At 49.0% G+C, this 16,623-nt stretch overlaps 1 protein-coding gene across 2 annotated transcripts; it reads left to right on the top strand.

Moving 5' to 3' along the window:
• Positions 1-2,136: 2,136 nt before the first annotated feature.
• On the top strand, positions 2,137-14,234 carry LOC308277973 (protein CUSTOS; the record flags this gene model as incomplete). Of its 2 annotated transcripts, none has more annotated exons than XM_080717523.1 (6): positions 2,137-2,296; positions 6,962-7,004; positions 7,179-7,277; positions 12,014-12,087; positions 12,557-12,647; positions 13,910-14,234. In XM_080717523.1, the coding sequence occupies 6 exons, from the start codon at positions 2,149-2,151 to the stop codon at positions 14,232-14,234; spliced, it is 780 nt and encodes a 259-aa protein (XP_080573649.1). The 2 variants fall into 2 exon arrangements, with proteins under 2 accessions (XP_080573649.1, XP_080573648.1); XM_080717522.1 differs by having other exon boundaries at positions 2,149-2,296; positions 13,907-14,234.
• Between the last annotated feature and the right edge of the window lie 2,389 nt (positions 14,235-16,623).

The following is a 16,623-nucleotide window of genomic DNA, read 5'->3' as shown; positions in this document are numbered from 1 at the left end:
GTTTTGGACACATTCATCTTGAAAGACAAAACAATCATCTTTCACCTCGGAATAACTTAGCTGCAGAGATTCTAATTTTTCAGTCTTGGATCAGTCCTGGGAATCAAAGTTTCCTAAGTCTGTCTGTCTTTCTTTCTTTCTTTCTTTCATTTCTTTTTTGCAATATTGAGGATGGAACCCAGGGACATTCTACCTCCGAGCTATACCCCCAGCCTTAATTTTTAGTCTTCTTATTTTTTGAAACAGAGTCTCACTGAGTTGCAAAGGGCCTCACTAACTAGCTGAGGCTGTCCGAGATCCTCCAGTTTCAGCCTCCTGAATGCTGGGATTACAAGCGTGCACCACCACACCCAGCTCCTAAGTATTTCTATATGCAGGCAGGTTTGAAAAGTCCTGGGCAAGAAAACTAGAGTGTTTCCCAGACTAAGCTGTGCATCTGAATCCCCTAGGACCCTACATCTCACACCTCACATACAAATCATAGGGAGAGCTGGTTAGAATGCAGATACTGATTTGATGGGTTTGTTGTGGAGCTCAACATACTGCCTGCCTGTCTCTTTTCTCCCCGTCTCCTTTCTTGCTGTCATTGCTGTTGGTAGTGGGCCTAGAACCTAGTATCCTTGGGTGTTACACCTCTGAGATATACCCAGTCTTATTTTATTTTTATTTTGAAACTGGGTCTCACTAAGTTGCCAAGGCTGGCCTCCAACCTGCAATCAACCTGTCTCAGCCTCCCAAGTACTGGAATTACAGACATGCGCATTCACTCCCAGCTAACCATTTCCATCCCCCCCACCCCCCGCAGTATCAGGGATGGAACCCAGGGGCATTCTACCTCAGAGCTACACCCCTAGCCCTGTTTATTATTCTTTATTTTGAAACAGGGGACAGCTGGGCGTCTGGGCCTGGTGGCGCACGCTTGTAATCCCAGCGCTTGGGAGGCTGAGACAGGAGGATCGCAAAGGTTCAAAGCCAACCTCAGCTACTTAGTGAGGCTCTCAGCAACTTAGTGAGACCCTGTTTCTAAATAAAATATAAAAAGGTCTGGGAGTATAGCCCGGAGGTAGAAAGCCTCTGGGTTCCACCCCCAGTACCAAAAAAAAAAAAAAAAAAGAAAAAAAAAGAAAAAAGAGAGAGAGAGAGTGAGCAAAGAAAGAAAAGAAGTCTCACTGAGTTGCAAAGGGCCTCACTTAGTAGCTGAGGCTGTTTGTGAACCGCAATCCTCCTGTCTCAGCCTCCCCAATGCTGAGATTAAAAGCGGACCGCGCCTGGCTGACCATCTCCATTTCTAACAACGCTCCCAAGTGTTACTTGCTGCTGGACCTTGGGCTACACTCTGAGGAATAAGTTCTAAGGCAATTAGAAAAATGCAGATTTCTGGGTCCCAAACTAATAAAAGATTTTGACTCAGTTTTTTGTGAGACCTTCCCAAAAGCCCACAATTTAACAAACTCCTTTAAAATGGCTCTGGAATCCTCCTCCCCAAAGCGGATTTGGTAATTACTGTAATAAATGTATAATGCCTACACTATTGGATCAACATTCTACTTTTGTCATTAACTCATGTGACCTTAGGCGATTCCCTTCCTCTCAGTGGTCATTTCTCTCATCAAGAAAAGCTTGGAGCCGGCGGGCGTGGTGGCGCACGCTTGTAATCCCAGCATTCGGGAGGCTGAGACAGGAGGAGGATCGCAGTTCGAGGACAGTCTCAGCTACTTAGTGAGGCACTCTGCAACTCAGTGAGACCCGGTTTCAAAATAAGAATAAAAAAACAGGGCAGGGGTTGTAGCTCGGAGGTCAAATGCCCCTGGGTTCCATCCCCACACCCACAAAAGAGAGAAAGAGAGAGAGAGAGAGAGAGAGAGAGAAAGAAAAAAAGAAAGAAAGAAAGAAAAAAAGAAAGAGAGAGAGAGAAAGAAAGAAAGAAAGAAAGAAAGAAAGAAAGAAAGAAAGAAAGAAAGAAAGAAAGAAAGAAAAGCTTGGAGACGTTGATCTTAGACCATTTCAGCAATCACCTTTGAGGACTGCCTTCATCCTAGAAGGTCAAGGTCAAAAAACTACAATTCCCACAATGCTCTGCGCCCTCCAGAGCCACGCGGGAAGGTTAATCATGGAGATGTTTCCCACACTCCTTTGCGGTAGTTCAAGATGGCGGCGCCCGGTGGTGCCTTGAGCGATTCCGAGAGCAGCAGCAGCAGCAGCAGCGATGCGGAGGAGCTGGCGCGGTGCCGTGAGGCTGCGGTGCCAGCCTGGGGCTTGGAGCAGCGCCCGCGGGGAGCAGAGAAGCCCAGAGCCGGTAGGGAGCTGTGATCAGGGAGGCCGTCCTCAGGGCGTGGGTTCTTCCTCTGGGGCCTGAGCATGGCTGGTGAGGACAGTCACCAGACTTGACTTCTTCCCCAAGAGAGTTCCAAACGGCGTGGGGATCAGGCTCAAAGCGAGGGCAGCCGGGCGCGGTGGTGCATGCTTGTGATCCCAGGACGTGGGAGACGGAGTCAGGAGGATCGCGAGCCAGCCTCAGCAACTTGTGAGCCCCTCCGCAGCTTAGTGAGGCACTGTTCCAAATAAAGAATAAAATCGGCTGGGGATATAGCTCGGAAGTAGAATGCTTCTTCTAGGTTCCCTCCCGAGTACCACGGGGTCGGGGTCGAAAGCAGAAGCCCTGTGTGGTGGTGTAGGCCTGTGACCCTAGTGCTTGGGAGGCTGAGACAAGGAGGAGCACAGGTTCCAAGACAGGCTCAGCAAGTGAGGAGGCTCTCATTAACCTAGCGAGACCCTCCTTCAAAACAAAATGGATAAAATAGGAATGGGGTGTGTAGCTCACTGGTAGAATGCCCTTGGGTTCAATCCTCAGTATAAATAAATAAATAAATAAATAAATAAATAAATAAATAAATAAATAGGAGGTGTAGCTGCCCCTGGTTTCTATCCCCAGTCCACACACACACACACACACACACACACACACACACACACACACACACACACTGCAAGGGCAAGGGCAACAGGAATATGGTTCCATTATCCCAGTGGAAGAAACAGAGACCTAAATGACTCTTGACTGCTTTCTTCTGTACAGGAAGGCAGACACCTCCCTGAGATGACTGGCAGCCTGGCTCCCTGTACTCTGGAATCCAGCCATTTCCACCTCCACTTGCCAAGGAGCTGTGTCTGGTGCACATCACTGTCTTTGGCAGGCTCCCTAATGCCCTGGGAATAATCCCAAAACCCCTCGTTATAGGGTCGCCTAATCATGGTTAAAATCCAGCAGGTCCTTGAATTTGAAGTGAGAGAAAAATATCTTTACTTCCATTAACCCCAAACCAAAATTTAGTATCACTTTTCATCATGTGTGTGAGCAACAAGCCACAGTCCTGTTGATAAGACCTGTTACTTTATTACAACAGAAATCACCAGATTTCCTTATCTCATTACAATCTTTGTAAATATATAAAATATAAAACACCTATTTAAATCAAATGTTAGGAAGTCATGCACATGCATTTCTGCTTTAAAATCAAAATCAAGGCCGAGCGTGGTGGCGCATGCTTGTAATCCCCACGCTTGGGAGGCGGAGACAGGAGGATCATGCAGGTTCATAGCCAGCCTGGCTGGCTTAAGAGACCCTGTTTCCAAATAAAATATATATATATATAAAATGGTCTGGGAGTGTAGCCCAGAGGTAGAAGGGTTTCCAGGAACCCCAGTACCACCACACCTAATAATAATAATAATAATAATAATAATAATAATATCAAAATCAAGTAAGAGCTGGGCTTGTAGACCTAGTACTTGGGAGGATTGAGACAGGAGGATTGTAGGTTGGAGAGACAGCCTCAGCAATTTAGTGAGACTCTTAGCAACCTAGTGAGATCCTGTTTCCACATAAGAAATAAAATTGGTCTGGGGGTTTGGCTTGGAGGTAGAATGCCTCTAAGTTCAATTCCTAATACCTACCAAAAAATCATAGTAATTTTAGACTTATTCCTAGATCTTTTTAAATAAATATCTATGTTAGTAAAGAAACAAATATATTAATGTCATGAATTTGGCTGTTTTTTTTTTGTTGTTGTTGTTGTTTGTTTGTTTTAGTACCTCCAAGCTACACACCAGCCCTATCTAATTTTTTATTTTAAAGAGTCCTGCTAAGTTGCATAGGCTGTTCACCAACCTGCAATCTTCCTGTCTCAGCCTCCCAAGTACTTGGATTATGGATATGTATCACCATATACAGCATGGCTGTTTATTTTTATGCTAACAAAATTTCAGTAGTGTGTGTGTGTGTTACTGTAATGGAACCCAAGGGCCTTCTATCTCTGGACTATACTCCCAGACCAGTTTTATATTTTATTTGGAAACAGGGTCTCACTAAGTTGCTGAGAGTTTCACTAAGTAGCAGAGGCTGGCTTTGAACCTGTGAGATCTGCCTGTCTCGGCCTCCCAAGTACTGGGATTACAAGCGTGCGCCACCATGCCCGGCAGGGGGATTTGCAGTCTATATGTTGCATTTTATGTATTTAAAACATTATTCTGAGAAGGGATCCTGGCTTTATTAGGTGGCTAAAGAAGACCATGGCAAAGACTTATAAGCCCTTTGGTGATCCATTCCCCCCCTGCCCCTCCCTCGTATTCCTGCCACATTCCACTTTCCACAGATAAATTCCAAATCCTTCTCTACCCTCTTACCTCTGAATACCAGAACTGTAGTTTCCTCCCTAGGCTCTATATTCAGACCTGCCTCTCTGTCTCCATCTCCCATCACTCACCAGCAGGAAGAACTTGGGCCAAGTATTTACATGTCACTGTACCTAAATTTCCTCATCTGTACAGTGAGGATAATAGTAGTACCCAACCCATAAGGTCGAGAAGTAACTGAGATGATGTGTCTGTAGTACTTGGCACATATTAAAGGCCCAATAAATGTTGACGGATATGTGGCTTAACACTACACGTATTCCCCACCAAACTCTCGCTCATCTTTTAATATAGCTGAGACAGTACCTCTTTGGGAAAGCTTTCTCAGCCTTCCAAATCTGGTTACCAGCCTTCCATGTGCCCCATCACACCGTGATTTCCTTCCCAGATAGCCCTTTCCTTTCTTTCTACAATTCGCCTTTTCACTCGTCTTCTCTCTTTCCTCTCTTTCAGCACTGTGTTCCTAGCCAGTGCTCGCCCTAGAGGTTATGTGATGTGAACTCCATGAAGGCTAGGATCTGGCCCATTCTTTCACCATGCTATTCCCCGGACCTAGCACAGTGCTCAGGAAAATAATTACTGAATGAATAGCCTCACCCAAAGGGTGCCTACGGCTGAGTGGGGGCTGGGATTCCAGCAGACTCCCAGCCCAGTTGCTTCTGCTTTGATGTAATGGATTCTGATGTGGCAGTGTCAAGACTTGGTATGAAGTGATGGTTTGGGCCAAGTAACATAACTTCCAGAAATCTTAAGTGCCTGATTCTCAAATATGAACAAGCTTAGACCTGCGAAGTGGCAGCCAGGGTATCCGTTTTACAAGTCATTGTTTTCGTGACATAAGTCCCATTAGGCCAGACACCTGTAATCCCAGCAACTCAGGAGGCTGAGCCAGGAGAATCACAACCTGGACAACTTAGCAACACCCTATCTCAAATAATTCTAGGAGGGCGGGGGATGTAGCCCAGTGGTAGAGCGCGCCTGTGTTCAGTCCCCAGCACCACACAGGGAAAGAAGGAGCAAGTGTAGCTGCTTATATATATATAAGCGGCTTTATTAATACTGTTATTGGTCAAGTACCAACTGTGTGCCAGGCAAAATACTAGACATTTAGACATTCTTGAGTGATTTGATTTTTTTGTTTGTTTTTGGTACTGGAGATTAAACCTAGGTGCATTCTACCTCATAGCTACACCCCAGCCCTTTTTTATTTTGAAACAGGGTCTTACTAAGTCTCTTCCTGAGAGTCTCACTAAATTGCTAAAGCTGGCCTCAAACCTGCTATCCTCCTGTCTCAACCTTCCAAAGGAGATCGCAGGTTCAAGGCCAGCCTCAGCAACTTAGCAAGACATTGTTTCAAAATTAAAAGGGCTGGCAGTGTAGGTCAGAGGTAAAATGCTTCTAGAGTCAATCCTAAACACCAAAAATTTTTTAAAAATAATAATAATAAGCCAGGCGTGGTGGCACACACTTGTAATCCCAGTACTTGCTGAGATAGGAGGATCACGGTTCGCAGATAGCCTCAGCTACTTAGTGAGGCCCTTTGCAACTAGTGAGACCCTGTTTCAAAAAAAAAGAATAAAAAATAGGGCTGGAGGTATTGCTTAGAGGTAGAATGCCCCTGGGTTCTATTGCCAGCACTGCAAAATAAAATTTAAAGCCAGGCATAGTGGCACATGCCTGTAATTTCAGTACTTGGGAGGCTGAGACAAGAAGATCACAGGTTCGAGGACAGCCTCTGCCACTCTTTTATTTTGGGGGAGCACTAGGGATTGAGCCCAGGGGCATTCTACCTCTGAACTATATCCCGCCATATTTCACTCCTTATTTTGAAACAGTATCACAAGTTGCTGAGGCTGGTCTCAAACCTGAAATCCTCATTTCTCAGCCTCCCACATATTGAGATTACAAGTGAGCGCCACCATGCCCGGCTCAGCCTCTGCCATTTAGTGAGACTCTCGACAACCTAGTGAGACTGTTTCAAAACAAAAAGGCAAAATAGGGCTGGGGTGCAACTGAGAATGCCCCTGGGTTCAATCCCCAGTACCCACAAATAAAAAACTAAATTGGAATAATTAGCTATTAGACTCTGGCTGAATTAATTTTCAATCTCCTTGACTTCTTCTGTACGATGAGTTTAACAGTAACCTCTCTAGTGGGGTATTGGGGAAGAATTCCTGAGTTATATATGAAATCATATAAAATAGTTCCTGGCACGCAATAAGTATTGGCATTGTTCCTATAGATGCCGCCGTTTTCATTTTTTCCACAGATGCCGCACATCAACAGCTGCCAGCCTCCCAACCAAGCCTCAGGTACTGTGCACTTGGGGTAGAAGTTCCATTTACTCATTCCACAAAACATTGTTCCCTGCGCAGGCCGGACGAGAGGTCAGCCCTGGGGTGTGCGAGTGGACAGGACGCGCGCCGCGCTTGTCCACGCGGGCAGCTCCGAGCGGCACAAGTGAGAGCCTCTCGTGTGTGTTGTAGGCACAAGGTGGACGAGCACGAGCAGGACGGCAACGAGCTCGAGACCACCCCCGAGTTCCGAGCCCACGTAGCCAGGAAGCTGGGAGCCCTGCTGGACAGGTCAGCAAACGCGTCCCTTCCCTTCCCTCGCCCTCGCGAGACAGGGCGCTCTCAAGCGTTCCTGAGCAGCATGCCATGACGTCTTCTCTCCTTACTCCTGGGGGAGGAGGCGGGAATCTCAGCAAGGGGGTGTCTGCGTGGAGCAACCAGAATACGGAGCAGAGCCGGGCTTCCGCCAGCTGCTTCTCCACGCAAGCCCTGGTTCTTTACCCACGTTATCCTGCCGCTGTGAGGGTGAGAGGCGCCCTGAGAAGCAGGAGCTCATCCCCACCACAAGAGGGCAAGGAGTGATATTACAGGCGTGGTGCTGCACACCTGTAATCCCAGTACCTGGGAGGCTGAGACAGGAAGATCACAGGTTCGAGGCCAGCTTCTGCAACTTTGTGAGGTGCTCGGAGACTTGGCAAGACCCTGTTTCCAAATAAGGAATGAAATCTGTCTGGGGTGTAGCTCGGAGATAGAATGCCCTGGGTTCAAATCTCCTTTACCACCAAAAAAAAAAAAAAAAAAGAATCAGGTTGGAGCTCGGTGTGGTGTCGCATGCCTATAATCTCATTACTTGGGACACTGAGACAGGAGGATTGCAAGTTCAAAGATTTAGCAAGGCTCTCAGCAACTTAGTGAGATCCTGTTTTCAAATAAATAAACTAGCCGGGTGTGATAGCACACACTTGTAATCCCCACGCTTGGGAGGTGGAGACAGGAGGATTGCGCTGGTTTGAAGCCAGCCTCTCTGGCTTAAGAGACCCTGTTTCCAAGTAAAAATATAAAATAGGTCTAGGAGTGTAGCCTGGAGGTAGAAGGGTTTCCAGGAACCTCAGTACCACAAATAAATAAACAAACTAGGGCTGAGGGTGTAGCTCAGAGGTAGAATGCCCCTGGGTTCAATCCCCAGCCCCACAAAAAAATAAAAAGAATCAGGTTGGGCTACATGTGGCTTTACATACCTGTTAATCCCAGTACTTGGGAGGCTGAGACAGGAGGATCACAGGTTTAAAACCAGCTTCAGGAACTTAGCGAGACTCAGCAACCTAGCAAGACCCTGTTTCAAAGCAAAAAATAAATAAAATACGGCTGAAGGAGTAGCTCAGAGATAGAAAGTCCTTGGATTCAGTCCCCAGGTTAAAAAAAAAAAATGGAAGGCAGGCATGGTGACCATGCCTGTAATCTCTGTACTTGGGAGGCTGAGACTGAACCACAGGTTCAAGGCCAGCCTCAGCAAGCAGTGAGACTCATCAACTAGCAAGACCGTGTTTCCAAATAAGAAATAAAATCAGGCTGGGGGTGAAGCTCAAAGGTAGAAGGCCTCTGGGTTCAGTCCCCAGTGCCACAAAAAAAAAAAAAAAAAAAAAAAAAAAACCTCTATTTGGTCCCTTTTGTTAGATCCAGTGTCTCAACCTGGGCACTGTTGACGTTTCCAGCGAGGCTCTTTGTTGCGGGGCTGCTCTTGACATCAGAGGCTGCTGAGCAGCATGCCCGGCCTCTCTACCGCCCCACCAGTTGTGACAACGCACACTGTCTCCAGACATTACCAGATGCACCCACGGGCCAGCACTGAGCCAGTGTGTCGGATCAGAGACCAGGCCTGAATAGCAGCACCCTCGCCCTTCTCCCCCGGATTCTTCCCCTGAGCAGGCTTGGGGGCTGCCTGTGGCGCCATGGGGGAGTGGGGAAGGGCGCCCAGCGCATTGCTGGCTTTGCTACAAGTGCACTGGGGAGAGCATATTCTCCGCCGTGCACAGTGACTCTCCATCAGCACTCAGCAGAAATAGGCTCGCAGGCTCCCTGTGCCTTGGGAGACGTGCTTTGCTTTTGTGCGAGCTTCTCAAAAGCCTGCTGCTGTCTTGGCATTCTTCATTGCCTTCGCAGCTCCTGATTTGAGCACCTCCTCATACCCAGACTCCATGCGAAGTGTTTGGTGCCCGTTTTCTTGAATAATTCTTGCAACAACCCTAAGAGGTCGGGACTCTTGTCATTCCTGGTATACAGATGGGTAACAGACTCAAAGAAGTGAAGTCACTTGCCAAGAGGTCACAGCTACTAAGTGACAAAAGCTGGATTCAAAACCCAGGAGCCTGTAATCCCAGTGACTCGGAAGGCTGACACAGGAGGATCACAGATTCAAGGCTAGCCTGTGCAGTTTGAGAAGACTGTCTCAAAATGAAAGGGATGGGCATGTAATTCAGTGGTAGAGTACCCTGGGCTCAGTCTCCAGTTACACACACACACACACACACACACACACACACACACACACACACACTGAAGTGTGAACAATGGCTATGGATTGAGTCAGTCTCCGTTTCCTGGCTATGTTATTGTACTATCATTGTGTATGGCATTGGTGGCATTTATATTTCTTGCAACTGCCTATGGATCTATATCGGAATTTTATATTTATTTTTATCTTTTATTTTTATTTGTTTGGTACTAGGAATTGAATCTAGGGACATTCTACCCCTGAGCTACAGCCCCAACCCTATTTTATTTTTTTATTTTGAAACAGGTTCTTACTGTCAAGGCTGGCCTTAAACTTGCAATCCTCCTGTCTTAGTTTCCCAGCTACTGGGATCACAGCATACAGCACCACGCCTGGCTTAATTTATTTTTATTTTTATTGCTTTGTGATGCCAGGGATTGAGCCCAAGGCCTTGTGCATGCTAGGCAGGTGCTTTACCATAGGCTACATCCCCAGGCCTTCATCTCCACCCCAACCTCCATGTGGCTGTGTGTGTGGGGGGGGGGGGCTGGGGATTGAACCCAGGGGCATTCTATCTCCGAGCTACACTCCCAGCCCTTTTATTCTTTTATTTTTATTTGGAAACAGGGTCTTTCTTGGTTGATGAGAGTCTCACTACATGCTGAGGCTATCCTCAAACCTGCAATCCTCATGTCTCAGCCTCCCAAGTACCGGGATTACAAGCATGTACCACCACGCCCATCTGGTACCGGATATTGAACTTGGGGGCACTATACCTCCAAGCTACATCCCCAGGCCTTTTTCTGTTTTACCTTTTGAAATAGGATCTTACTATGTTGCTGAAAGTCTTGCTAAATTGTGAGGCTGGCTGTCCTGGGATTACAGGTGTACGCCATCACGCCCTGCTCAGAATCTTTACCAGTACTTGGGAGTCTGAGACAGGGGAATCACAGGTTCGCAGCCTGTCTCAGCAACTTAATAAGGCCCTCTGCAACTGAGACCCTGTTACACATTTTTTTAAAATAAATAAAATAGAGTTAGGGGGATAGCTCAGAGGTAGAATGCCCCTGGGTGCAATCCCCAGTAGTACAAAACAAAAAAGTCTGCCCTTTCTAGAAGTTGACCTCCGGACTCCTCCGGACTGGTCATTTTGCCTTTTCGTGCTAGCTGCTAAGAAGCTTGAGCACAGTGTGGCCTTTCTCTAGCAAGCATGTAGGAAAGACCTTCTGGCTCCACTCATTCTTTCTGCAAGTGTCCTCTCTCTGCCCTCTGGAATGGCATGTGTTTTGTTGTACTGTATCCTTATGTGTCAGACTTTCTGGAATAAAGTGGGGTTTAAACAAATGAAGGGTTGCAGTGTGGGAGGGTGCAGGGGCTGTCGGCCGTCCTACTGCGCCAGTGTACTCTCCACTTGCTCGCTCTTTCTTTCTTTTTTTTCTGGTACTTGGAATTAAACCAGGGGCTTTCTACCCCTCAGCTATACCCCCAGCCCTAGTGTGTGTGTGTGTGTGTGTGTGTGTGTGTGTGTGTGTGTGTGTGTGTGTGTGCATATATATATAGTGTGTGTGTGTGGTGGTACTGGGGTTCCTGGAAACCCTTCTACCTCCGGGCTACACTCCCAGACACCTATTTATACTTTTTAATTTGGAAACAGGGTCTCCTAAGCCAGTGAGGCTGGCTTCAAACCTGCGCGATCCTCCTGTCTCTGCCTCCCAAGCGCGGGGATTACAAGTGTGCGCCACCACTCCCGGCTGTTTATATTTTATTTTGAAACAGGGTCTCACTAAATTGCTGAGGCTGGCTGTGAACCTGTGATCCTCCTGTCTCAGCCTCCCAAGTCCTGAGATTACAAGCATGTACCACCATACCTGGCTTGTTTTGTTTTTGTAGTACTTGAAATTGAACCCAGGGGTATTCCATCTCTGAGCTATACCCAGTTTTTTTTTTTTTTTTTTTTTTTTTTTTTTTTTTTTTTTTTTTTTTTTTTTTTTTTTAAACAGTGTCTCACAAAGTTGTAGAGGGCCTCACTAAGTTTCTGAGGCTGGCTGTAAGCCTGCCTTCTGTCTCAGCCTCCCAAGTACTGAATTACAAGCATGTGCCACCACGCCCAGCTTTTTCTCCATTTTATATTCAAGATCACATGTCCCATTGCTTCCACTTAAATTTATTTATTTATTTTTATTCATTTATTATCTATTTATTTATTGGTGGTACTTGGGCCTGGAATCCCTTCTACCTCTGAGCTACACTCCCAGACCTATTTTATATTTTTATATATTTCTTAAGCCAGCGCGGCTGGCTTCAAACCAAGTCTCCACCTCCCAAACGTGGGGATTACAAGCATGCACCACCACGCCCGGCCTTTGATTTATTTATTTTTGGTACTAGAGGATTGAACCCAAGCTACAGTCTCTCTAGGTTGCTGAGGCTTATGCGCATGCACCACCAAGCCCACTTTTTTTCCATTAATATAAGAACAAAGACATTTTTTTGTTACCCAGTCTCCTTCTAAATTAATTCTTTCCTCTCCCCTTAGCTCCATTACCATCTCAGAAGTAGTGAAGGAACCAAGAAAAAAGGGGGTGCAGAGAGCGGCTTCAGAGGATGACGGTGAGTCCCGGTTCTGTTGGCAGGCGCTGTGGCTCGGAAGCACCTTGGGTGTCTGCAGGGGGGCGGTGCCTGTGCTGTCTTTCACCCGCTCGGCCCCTCCCTGGGCTGGGTGTTGAAGGACAGACCCCAAGCACAGAGCTGGGAGCAGAGGCTCTGAACCAGCCATTTGCCTGTGGTAACCTCATCTGCTGGACCTGAGCCTGTCTGGCCTTTGCAACTCTTTGGCCTCTCTGGAGGCTTCCTTAGCTGGGAGCCTTAACTGCTGACTTCTGTGCCTCCGAGAGCTCCGCTGCCCCGCCTGGCTGGCGCCACGCCACAGCACCCTGCCCCTGGCTCGCTCTCCTCACGGGGGGCTTGGTCCGGGTCCTCGCATCTGACCCAGGAGGCCCTTGAGGCAGAGGCCGTGAGCCTCCGTGCCTGGGAGGGGGGCTGGCATCTGGCAGCGATGACTTTGCCCTGCAACTCTTAGGTTTCCGCCTCTTCTTCACATCCATCCCCGGAGGCCTGGAGCAGGAAGCTTCTCCCCGACCCCACCGAAAGCGACAGAACTCCAGCTCCAGGTGAGAACTCACACCCTCTCCTCCAGGCCGCCCAGGAGCCTGGAGGAACAGTGCACCAGCGCAGGGTGCAGAGGCTCCATAGGGGCGCTTTGGATCTTTACTGCTTGTTTGTTTGTTTGTTTGTTTTGCAGTACCAGGGGTGTCCGGGGGCATTCTACCTCCGAGCTACACCCCCAACCCTATTTTTTTGTCTTTTTATTTTTGAAACAGGGTCTCACTGAGTTGCGAAGGGTCTCACTAAGTAGCTGAGGCTGTCTGCAAACTATGATCCTCCGGTCTCTGCCTCCTGAATGCTGGGATTACAAATGTGTGCCACCATGCCCAGCCTTTTCTTTTTCTTTTTTTTTTTTTTTTTCTTGTGGTGCTGGAGATAGAACCAGGGGCATTCTACCTCTGAGCTCTACACTCAGCCCTATTTTTTATTCTTTATTTTGAAATAGGGTCTCACTTGCCGAGCATGGTGGCACACGCTTGTAATCCCCAGCTTGGGAGGCTAAGACAGGAGGATTGCACAGGTTCAAATCCAACCTCAGCTACTTAGTGAGGCTCTCAGCAACTTAGTGAGACCCTGTATCCAAATAAAATATAAAATAGGTCTGGGAATATAGCCCAGAGGTAGAAAAGCCCCTGCCCCCCCCCTCCAGCACCACAAACAAAAACAAAAAAGCCAGGCATGGTGGCACATGCTTATAATCCCCGCGCTTGGGAGGCAGAGACAGGAGGATTGTGCTGGTTTGAAGCAAGCCTCCAAGTAAAAATATAAAATAGGTCTGGGAGTGTAGCCCGGAGGTAGAAGGGTTTCCAGGAACCCCAGTACCACCAAATAAAAAAGAAAAGAAATAGGGTCTCGCTAAGTTGCAGAGGGCCTCACAAGTAGCTAAGGCTGTCCATGAACCTTGATCCTCCTGTCTCAGCTTCCCAAGTACCGGGATTACAAGCATGTGCCTCCGTGCCCAGCTTTTTTTCCCTGCTTTTTGAGCTCTCTTTTTGGGCCAGACTCCTTTTATCATATCTGCCCTCTGAGACATCCCTGTAAGGCCTGGGTTCTATTAAGACCCCCATTTTATAGGTGAAGACACTGAGGGTCCAAGTCCCTAGATGACAGAGGGCGGTGTGCAGAGCAGCCAGCACTGGAACCCTGTTCTGACCGTCCCGAGTCTCAGCTCTCCTCGCGGCCTGTGGCTTGGACTGAGGGAGGGCGGCCAGGGCGGCCTTGGAGCCTGCTCCGACCCAGCCAACCCCACCGCCCTCCCTTGCAGCAGCGAGGACAGCAACGACGAGTGGCAGCGATGCCGGGAGGCGGCCGTGTCAGCCTCTGACATTCTCCGAGAGTCAGCCGTCCATGGCCCTGTGCAGGTGGAGACGCAGGCCAAGAAGAAGAAAGCCACGGAGACCGCGGGCCTGCACTCGGCCATCGCCACCCCTCGCAGTGGGGCCCCAGGGCAGAAGCAGGGGGAGCCAGGCAGGAGCAGCAGGGACCAGGTGTCACCCGGAATCACGAAGAAGAAAAGGAAGAAAAAGCTGAAGAAAGCCAGCGAGTCCCCATTTCCACCCGCAGAGAGCGCAGCAGCAGTGCCTGCACACTGAGCCCAGTCCCTGGGCACCGCGGCCCACCCGCTCCGAGGACAAGGCGCGCACGGGACCCAGGTTTCCAGCACTGCCGAGCCCCTCTCCCTCTCCAAGTTAAAGCACTGGGCTGGCGCGTCCACACTGCCCGAGACGTTGATCGTTCCTGGGCTGGCCCAGAGTCCAGGCAAAGACGTGGCCATAGGGTGAGAGGCTTACGCAAGGCCCGCCCTGCTGTGCTCCCACTAAGGGCCGAGTGGACCTCTGCTTCCAGAACCTCCATGGCCTCAGGCAGGAAGGCTCCCGAGTGGCAAGGCTTCCTTCCGGGTAGTGCTCAAGGAAGACAAGCAAAGGAAGTCTTTTCTCCCTCCCCCTCAGCCTGGTGCAAGAAGCAGTCTTTAGAAAAGGAGGGAAGGGCTCCCCAGGATGCCCAGACCAAGGGAAACTTTTGTACTTATCCTCGAGTTCACATAAGCTTGACAAAACAAGTGTCTCTGAGCCAACTAGTTTACAAAAATAAATTGTCAGAATGCTGGGGCTGGGGCTCAGTGGTGACGTGGGTGCTTAGCATGCACAGTCCCTGGGTTTAGTCCCCAGCACCAGAAAGAAGAGGAACCGGTGTGGTGGCACACGCCTGTAATCCCAGTACTTGGGAGGCCAAGCGAGGAGGATCGCAGGTTAGAGGACAGCCTCAGCAACGTAGTGAGCCTCTCAGACAGTGAACAACTTAGACAGCCTCTTCAACCTAGCGAAACCCTCTTTCAAAATAAAAACAAAGCCGGGCGTGGTGGCGCACACTTGTAATCCCCACACTTGGGAGGCAGAGACAGGAGGATCGCGCAGGTTCGAAGCCAGCCACGCTGGCTTTAAGAGACCTGTTTCCAAATTAAAAATATAAAAAATATGTCTGAAAGTGTAGCCCGGAGGTAGAAAGGCTTCCAGGAACCCTAGTACCACCAAAAATAAATAAAAATAAAATAAAGTTGGGGGTGTAGCTTGGAGGTAGAATGTTCCTGGGGGTAATCCTCATTACCACAGAAAAGAACACAGGAATTTTTGAGGAAACCAAAACTTGAGTGATTTTTTAGCGCTGAATTTTTTTTTTTTTTTTTTTTTGCAGTTCTGGATGTAAAAACCAGGGGCATTCGACCTCCGAGCTACATCCCCCTGCCCTACTTTTTTTTATTCTTTATTTTGAAACCGGGTCTCACTGAGCTGCAAAGGGCCTCACTAAGTAGCTGAGGCTGTCCGCGAACCACGATCCTCCAGTCTCTGCCTCTCCAATACTGGGATTATAAGCGTGCACCGTCTTAATGAGCCTTTTTTTTTTAATTGTACTGAAGAGGGAACCCAAGGGCATTCTACCTCTGAGTTACACCCAGGCCTGTCTTATTTTGAAACAGGGTCTCACTAGGTTGCCGAGAGTCTCACTCCTTGCTGATGTTGGCTTCAAACTTGCAATCCTCCTGTCTCGGCCTCTCAAGTACTGGGGTTGCAGGTGTGCACCACCACGCCCGGCTCTAATGAGACATTTTTAGTAAATCTCACATATGCGTGGTCCTGCCTAGACACCCAAGATACACTCCTTCACCCCAACTTCAAGGCTTCAGGAAGCTCACAGCTTGGGGACCAGGTGGACTAGGTTCCCTGCACCAGGTATTCTGCAAGGAGCAGATGCTCAAGGTTCAGGTGAAGCTCCAGCCTCATCTCCTGCCTCTGCTTCAACAGAGCACGACAGACAGGCAGGTGTGAGTGTGCATGCTGGAGCCCCTCTACCCGCCATGCCTGCCTCAGTCTCCCTCTGGCTCCCACCCCTGGCTGGGTGACTCATGGACAAACAAGAAACTTCTGTACATTTCTGGACTTTACTAAAAGTTAAATAAATGTACAGGCTCACCCGTAGCTGGCTCAAGCCACGGGCTGCCGGTTCCCCAGGCCCGTCCTCAGTCCTGGGTGGAGGCGGCCCACTGTCCGCCGGGTTCTCAGCAGCAGTTGCGAGGGTAAGGCCACGCCCTGGGCTCACACGGCTGCTCTGTCCCTCCTGTTGGCACTGAGGACCTCAGCCTCCTTGGGTGGTGCCACCTCCCTGGGCCCCCGTTCTTCACCAGTGGGCTCCCAGTGTCCAGCATCAGTTGGGGCCACAGAGGTGGCTTCGCGGCTGGTTTCTCTCCTACTGCCTTCCTCAGCTCCACGAGCCATGCAGGCCTCGCTGCTCTCTGTCTCCGCAGCCCCAACCCCCAAACAAGCAGGGGCTGCAGGGCCTTGGACGGAGGAGCCGCTGCCCCGCAGCCTGGAGGTGGCCAAGCCACAGGGCACCCACGGGAGCAAGGACGGCTTCTTAGCACTGAAGCTCTTTCTGGTAGAGGCAAGATACCAGGCTGGCGTGAGTAAGCGTGATCGGGAGGACGGG

Source organism: Muscardinus avellanarius (assembly GCF_963383645.1).
Source record: "Muscardinus avellanarius genome assembly, chromosome: 21".
Lineage (NCBI taxonomy): Eukaryota > Metazoa > Chordata > Mammalia > Rodentia > Gliridae > Muscardinus > Muscardinus avellanarius.
Note: the sequence above shows the minus strand (reverse complement) of the source record. Positions and strands in the feature narration are given on the sequence as shown.